Source organism: Syngnathus typhle, linkage group LG18, assembly GCF_033458585.1.
Source record: "Syngnathus typhle isolate RoL2023-S1 ecotype Sweden linkage group LG18, RoL_Styp_1.0, whole genome shotgun sequence".
NCBI lineage: Eukaryota > Metazoa > Chordata > Actinopteri > Syngnathiformes > Syngnathidae > Syngnathus > Syngnathus typhle.
Window position 1 is genome coordinate 3794858 of NC_083755.1, and position 7935 is coordinate 3802792.

The 7935-nt window shown below is 44.6% G+C and overlaps 1 protein-coding gene across 1 annotated transcript; it reads left to right on the plus strand.

Moving 5' to 3' along the window:
- Nucleotides 1-505: 505 nt before the first annotated feature.
- Nucleotides 506-6549, plus strand: LOC133143157 (choline O-acetyltransferase-like). The gene is made up of 14 exons (XM_061264950.1): nt 506-547; nt 1525-1716; nt 2099-2217; nt 2682-2735; nt 2816-2996; nt 3532-3709; nt 3777-3946; nt 4011-4111; nt 4180-4308; nt 4378-4500; nt 4572-4713; nt 4849-4911; nt 5072-5209; nt 5283-6549. The coding sequence occupies exons 1-14, from the start codon at nt 506-508 to the stop codon at nt 5535-5537; spliced, it is 1887 nt and encodes a 628-aa protein (XP_061120934.1). The 3' UTR covers nt 5538-6549.
- The last annotated feature ends 1386 nt before the right edge of the window (nt 6550-7935 follow it).

Genomic DNA, 7935 nt, shown 5'->3' on the forward strand with positions numbered 1-7935 from the left:
CCTTCCTTCGGCATCTTTTTGCACGACCGCCTTTCTACGTGGAGCGTCACACGGCCACTGCGCATGAGGACAAGTATCGTGGAGTAGCCTGGGTCCACCCACCCCCGTTGCCCCCCTCTTCCTCATCCTCCTCCACTCCCAAGCTGGGGACTCGTCTTACGATGGGATACGGCGGCGTGGACGCGGGGGTCTCGCTGATCTAACTCCCCTGAACAGGTAGGATAACTTTTTAACGACGCGTCTCATGCAGGGGATGCCTGTCATTTCAGTTTTATGAAACGAATGACTGGCCAGACCCGATGCACTTGCGGGCCACTTGTGACCCGCCACCCGTAGGTTTCCCACCCCCGGTTTAAATAAACATGTCATTGTAAGCAGCTAATTACCGAATGGAAATGGAATCAAACGCGTATGTCCTTACTGTCAATATTGATGTCAGTTCCTTTTGCAAGCTTCGCGCAGCCGCCGGTGCCAACGCTTGCCCCCACTGCTCCTGACGGTGACTATGTCTCGTTTGGAGAGAGACATGGCCACAGCAGCCCCGGAGGTATGCTCATTTTGACACTTGCATTGTTTTTCTTTGAAGTTGAATGCATTTAAGTTTGACGGGTAGCGTACAGCTTTAGTTTCAGCACTTTGGACAGCTCCGGAAATGCATTAGTGCAGTCATTGCCCCTATTTCATTTCATTGGCCTGAAAATATTTCTTTTTCAAGGTATTTGTGTTCAAGCAAGCGATGTTTAGCGACAGGCAGAGAACAATTAAAAAAGTACTTTTACGAGGTGAATTTGATATCATTCAATTCTGCATCTCCTTTTTATGTGACATTTTTGTAAAGGTGTGTGCTGTAAGATTTTTTTTCTATGTTAAATAAATTCTGTGACTCAATAAAAGTTGGGAAACTAATGCAATAGCCTTATCAAATTAAAACGTGTTTTTCCATATGTTATACATCTTTCTATAGATAAATAAGGAAACAAAAATATTATGAAAAATTATAACTAACCAATAAACATAATTATCATCTTTAGAAAGGCAGAATTCTTGTCTCTTTGGAAGGTGCGGGTGTACCTAATTATTTAACCGGTGGTTGTAATTAGCTGACTCGCTCTGGTTATGTTGTTAATAAGAAGAAGAAGAAAAAAAAAAGACCAATTTATGGCAATCACTTGAGCAAGCCAACGCACAGGTCAGCCTTAACAGCTGGTCGCCCACGGCAACCGCATGCAAATGATCAAACATCAGACAGAAAAGATCATTCATTTGCATTTAGTCTTTTTTTTTTTTTTAAAAGACTATATTCGTATTTACCGTATTCCCCATAGGGTGTCGGAATTTATCGCTTAATTGGCCTTGAAGCATTAAGAATGAATTATTAACCGTCTAATAATTAACACGTAAAAGTCTCTTTCATCGGTCTCGCTAATGAACAATCATTGGAAGAAGGCAATGCGGGGATGATGACATTTCACAGCTGTTCTGCCGCAATCAAAGCAATGGTGCTTTCCCATCTGATTATATCAGAGGTTGCCCAAGGTTCCCGTGCCCCCGCTGAAGCAAACGCTGGACACCTACCTGAAGTGCGTGCGGCATCTGGTGAAGGATGAGCAGTTTCAAAAAACCAAAGCCATCGTGGAGAAATTCGGAGCGCCCGGTGGAATTGGTGAAGCTCTGCAGAAGAAGCTCCTGGAAAGGAGGGAGAAGACAGAAAACTGGGTATAATATATTTATTTAAGCATCTCCTTGGGAAATTGCATTCAATTTCGCTTCAGTCATCTGTATTGACCGTATTGACGTAGCGAATTAGCCGGCGGCCATTTTGAATCGATAACTTGAACATGTTCTCCTTTGATGACCTAAAATGATGGATACATGTAATGAGGCTGCAAAAAAGGACAAGTAAATGAGATTTATTACAGGCTCGATTTGTTGAGACTGTGGGTGACAGCTCGCCCGGTGACATCCATCACGGCACCCACTCTGGCTGGGCCGCACCCACACAGAAATGCACTTTAATGGACTTTTTACTCCACTGCGCTCCAACTTCCATTTTGAACATAACCCCTAAAAAAAATCACATATTTTTGAATCCTTCAAGGTATACGACTACTGGCTGGAGGACATGTACCTGAGCAACAGGTTGGCTTTGCCGGTCAACTCCAGCCCCGCCATGGTTTTTCCCAAACAGCCGTTTAAAGATGGAAATGACGCGCTGAGGTAAGCCACGTGTATTTTTTTCCCACTTTTGCGTAAGACGCAAGAAATATTCCCAGATCGCCATTTGCTTTTGACAGCTTTGATGCCCCTAAGTGAATATTTCCAGAGCACCGCAAGCAGCTGCTATGATCCAGCGCCACTTATTTAATTGGGAGCGACAAGGCTAAGCTCCCCACCGAGGCCGCTAGTCAGGCCTCATTTAGGGGTGTGGTGCATTGATCTGCCTCCGCAACGTAATAACGCCAAAGATGAATGAGTAGCGGGATAACGTCTGACAAGCCTCAGTGTTTCCCCGTCGCAGGAACACAGACAAGCACATGCGAGCTTCCCCTTCTGTGGCGTGCTAATTTCCACTAACGTGATTAGCACCGGTCCTTCGAGGCGGGAGTGCACCTCATCATGATTGCTGGCCGGAAGAGGTCGTGTGCTCTCAGCAAACGCTTTAACTTTCTAACTGGTTTCAGCTACGCCGCACGTCTCATTCGAGGCGTGTTGGAGTACAAGGCCCTCATCGACGCGTAAGTCGACCCAAAAAAAAAAAACACGTCGACTTATGATGAAATCACAAAGTCAGCCCTGCGACTCTTTTCCCTGGCAGGCGAGCGCTCCCTGTGGAGTTCGCCCGAGGCCAGCTGGCTGGGACCCCTCTGTGCATGGAGCAATACTCCCGCTTGTTTACCTCGTACCGCTACCCGGGCCCGAAGAGCGACGCGCTCAAGGTCCGGGTGAATCCAGGCGCTGCGGCATCGGAGCACATTATTGTGGCGTGCAAGAACCAGGTCAGGGCACTAACATTGGTGGGAGAGAAATGCATCAATGTGCACGCACACATGAAATCCTGCGTGGGAACACAGACGAGAAACGAGACAGACCAACGGCTCCCCCGGGACTGTGGATGATTGAGAATGATCTTTCAAAAGTAACGGCGGAACGCTCAGACGGAGAGCTAATTAATTAACGACGCCCTCGACATTGTTCCTCCAATTAAATGCGAGCTATTAGGAAGGTTTCGATTCCCACTTGTGATTTAAGGCTCTGATTTTATTCTCAATAAATTGTACCAGGTCAGCCGGTTTTCACCCACTAATACTCACTAAGTACTGTCAGGGTGCTTCGGCCCTCCCCTCGGAGATATCGTCAGTTAACTGAATTACAACGGATTAAATCTGCCACTTTGTCTGAGAGCTTCCTTATTAGCTATATATAGCACAGACCATTGATTTGCGCTCATTTCTACTCTTAACAAACAACATATTGTCCCTATGTGGGATTACTATAAACAAATGCTTCTTTTTTTTGCTGTCCTATTTGTAGTTTTTCGCATTGGATGTAGTGACCGAGAGCAAGCCGCTTAGTGAGACGGAGATCTTCTCCCAACTGGAGAAAATTGTGTTGATGGCAGGAAACGCGGAAGAGCGATGTCCCCCTTTCGGTATCCTGACATCGGACGACCGAACAGAATGGGCACGAGCCCGAGACGTTCTCGTTAAAGGTGCAAATGTCGGGAAAACTTCAACAAAAATTCAAACACGTGCTAACAATTTTTTTGGATCTTCTAGAAAAAATCAACATGGACTCTCTGGTCCTGATAGAGACTTGCCTGTGTGTGGTGTGCTTGGATGAGCCCAGTGGGACAAAGGCCACTGATAGCAACCGGGCCCTGCAGATGCTCCACGGCGGTGGGTGGGAGAAGAACGGCGCAAATCGCTGGTATGACAAGTCCATGCAGGTGAGGCCGACAACGACGTCCACCATCTGTAAACACAATACGGGTGAATGTCCTTCCTTTTTAGTTTGTTGTAGGAATGGACGGGATATGCGGAGTGGTGTGCGAACATTCCGCCTTTGAAGGTGTCGTTCTGGTGCAATGTTCAGAACATTTGACTAAACACATGTGAGTTGCCGCAGAGAAAGACTGCATGAAATTTTGAAGAGAATTAAAGTTTTTGCTTTTTTGAACAGAGCCAGAACCACATTAGAGCCCGCCAAGCCGGCCAGTTGTCGAAAGCTTCCGGCTCCAAGGAGACTCGTGTGGAAATGTAGCCCCCAAGTCCAAGGACTCCTCGTGGCCTCCAAAGAGCGACTGCAGAGGTAAAACCATCAAAGGAAAAATCTTTCCAGAGAGCCCAAATTTCTGTCTGATTTGTGGTTTTGCTTCAGGCTGGTGAATAATCTGGACATGGACGTTTTCACCTTCAAAGATTACGGAAAGGAATTTATCAAGAAGCAAAAAATGAGTCCAGATGCATTTGTACAAGTGGCCCTACAGCTTGCATTTTTCAAGTAAGACTTCGGTATTTATCGAGCGCCGTTAAGAAAACGTTGCCATGACCCGGCTCATTTTTTTTTTGCAGGTGCAATGGAAAGCTGGTATCCACATATGAGAGCGCCTCCATCAGGCGTTTCCGGGACGGGCGGGTGGATAACATTCGCTCCGCCACTGTCGAAGCTTTGGCTTTTGTCAAATGCATGACGGACGAAAGGACAACTTACACTGTGAGCCATTTTTCCTCCCAGTTTGACTTCCAGATGCTTGTTCGACGCAGCAAACAGATGACGTTCCTCCAAAAATCCATTAACACAACGACACCGTAACTTGCCCGTGACTGATCTTTTTCCATTTTCTTACAGGAAAGTGAAAAAATGAAACGACTGAGAGATTCAATAAACGCCCAGACGGATTATACGATTGCGGTAAGTGAGACAACGCTAACGATCACTACTTTCAAAACTGTCAATAAATCACAGGCTGTCTTTTGGGAGTAGCCATTGATTCCAAACACGGTCTTTAGAGTGATGCTACAAAAAATAAATCATAATTTCCAGATTGTCATGAAAGACTCTTCCTGTTCAGGCTATAACAGGAATGGCAATAGACAATCATCTACTGGGACTGCTGAAGAGCGCCAAGGAACTCAACATGGAGCGTCCGGAGATCTTTTGCGATGAAACGTATCTGGCGAGTAACCAATTCATCCTGTCCACCAGTCAGGTAGTGTTCCAATCGAGGTGGAATATTAAAAATGCAGAATACGCAAAAGTGCTTCAATCTCATCGGTCTTCAGGTCCCGACCACGGTAGAAATGTTCTGCTGCTACGGCCCGGTGGTGCCCAACGGCTACGGTGCCTGCTACAACCCGCAGCCGGACCACATAGTCTTCTGCGTGTCCAGTTTCTGGGAGAGCACGCAGACGAGCTCGGCCGTTTTTGTCAAAGCACTGAACGAGGGGCTGCTGGAAATCAGGGACCTGTGCGACGCTGCGGCCAAGATGGCGGATGGACGCCAGGGTGGAAGCAAGCCTCACAGATCAGGGACATAACTTTTCTGGATAGGTCTTGGTTGTCTTTGCAATAATCAATATCACCACAAAATGCAAGATCAGAACATCATGTAACATGTGATGATTATTTTTTTTTGACTGCTTGACTCGAACCAGTCGGCGACCTTAAGGAAACCCGAGCCATGTTCTCCTGTCAGACTGACTTGAGTTACTCCGATGTATTGTAAAGATACAGTATTAGCGTAGCGGTGGCCATCTCTGCCTTTTCAAGGACATGGCAAACTATTTCATTGAACATGTGCCGTTATGGTGTTTGTCTATTTTGCTGGAATTCAGTTCTGTGTTAATGTGATGCCGCTGATAGTAAAGTTGCCAAAGAGGCTACGTGCAAATGTAGCCGCATGTGTTCCTATAAATGTAACAGATGGAATGGGAGGAGCCTTGAGCTGTGAATATAGCAATAATACTTTAAAGTGAGACAAACTGTATGAGATGAATGAGGCAAATCACTGTGTTGATGTGTACAGCAAATAAGATATTTTTGTAGAGGTAGCTGTTGTTACGTTGGCTCAATGTGCAATAATATAATCGTGCAGTGCAATATTTATTCAACGAGAGGTCACGTGCAATTTTTGGATAGATGAGAGTAATAATTACAATCGTGACAGGTAGTTTGTATTTGATTGAATTGTTAACTTGTTCAACTGTCACCATACACGTAACAGTGTTGTCATGTAAAATGATTCTGTCGATTTTTTTTTCGATTCACGTACCAAACAAAAGCATGCTTTATTCCTATATATAGAGGAGTCTATAGGAGAAATATATTCTAAAAGTATGCAGGAGAAAAAAAATGCCTTAAGGAACATACTGTATGTCACAGTTACATGTGTTGATTTACTGGAAGTGATAAGAAACTATATTTGTGTTGGTGTGTGTGTGTGTGTGTGTATATATATATATATATATATATATATATATATATATATACGTATATATATATAATTATTATAGATAATAATCCATAAATGAGTCAGTGATGAATGTGCAGTCAGAAATATTTTGCTAAATGTGTATTTAAAATGTGATATAACATATTTTAGGCATAGAAATAAAAAATAAAAAAGATATACGTTGTCAGGGTTTTTTGTGTGCTTGTCTTCCGTGTGCACGAGCTGGAGTTTCCCGATTGTGGGACAAATAAAGGCCTATTCTGTTTTAAACGATACAGTACTAGTCTATTCGATTAGCCATTCATTTTGTGTTTTCAACAAAAATCTAACTGGATTCAGCTTCCCTGAAAAGCTCCAACTGACTTGGCAAACATTATTCATATCCATAATCACCTCCTATTAATTAAACAACTCAGCATGTTAATTGTGATTATAGTCGCACATCCAATAAAACAAAACCAAAAAAAAACAAACAAGCTGGTTGAAACTGGATTTGCATAAAAGCACACAATTAATCACAGCACCGCCGCCATGCACCAAACTGATTTGCATGCTCATATGAGAGACTTCACACAACGTACAGTCCAGTGCTTAGAAGATCGATTTGGATGGCAATCCATTCCGCAGAGGACAAATGACTCCATCATAAGCGTTCATCCGTCTATTTCCCAGCGCAATAGCGGCGTCCTTGGGGATGCTAAAGAAAGCCCACTGTGGGGTAAGTGTTCTTCTCTGTTCTTGCAGAAAACCTCTTGCCTCAAATGACCTCTGTGGTCAATATTTGAGACGGGTCGACTTCCATTTTGAGCCACAGACAAATCACGGCGCTGGAAGTCTTGTCCGGTCTGAACGTGATTATTGAAGAGGGCTAAACAGCTCGCCGGCTGTGCGCCTTCCACTTTAGCATCAACCCGGGTCGGCTTTAGGGTGACGACGGGGGAGCGGCGCTTGACATCTGGATCAATGGCGGATGCCCACCCGTAGACCCACCATGCCAATAAACAGGTGCAGCCTCACGTGCTATCGACTCAGAAGGCAGCGCCCCCGGACTGAGAACAAAACATCATTTCAGGAACTGTTGTGGGCCGAGAGAGACAGGACCAGACAGCTTCTTGACTAATGACTTGATTCAGTTAAAACAAGAATCCTCCAAAAAAGTAATTAAGTCTAAACGAACGCCAAACAAAGACATTTCCGAACAAGAATGAATCATAATTCAGAGGCCAGTGAGCAATGATACGTCCCCCTTTGAAAATCTGACATTTTGCCTACAAAAAAAATCCTTTTTGTCTTGTTTCTCCAATATTGACATTTAGCAGGGAATTGAAAGAAAAGTGGCACCGCCGCCATTGTTGGAATGATTCAATTAGGGCCGAGGCTATATTATTAGGGTGTGTGTTTTCACTCACAATAGGAATTGTGATAATAGCCACCGTGGCATTTATGGAGTGTTTGGAGCACTCCCGGGGCAGAAGCTGCGTTTA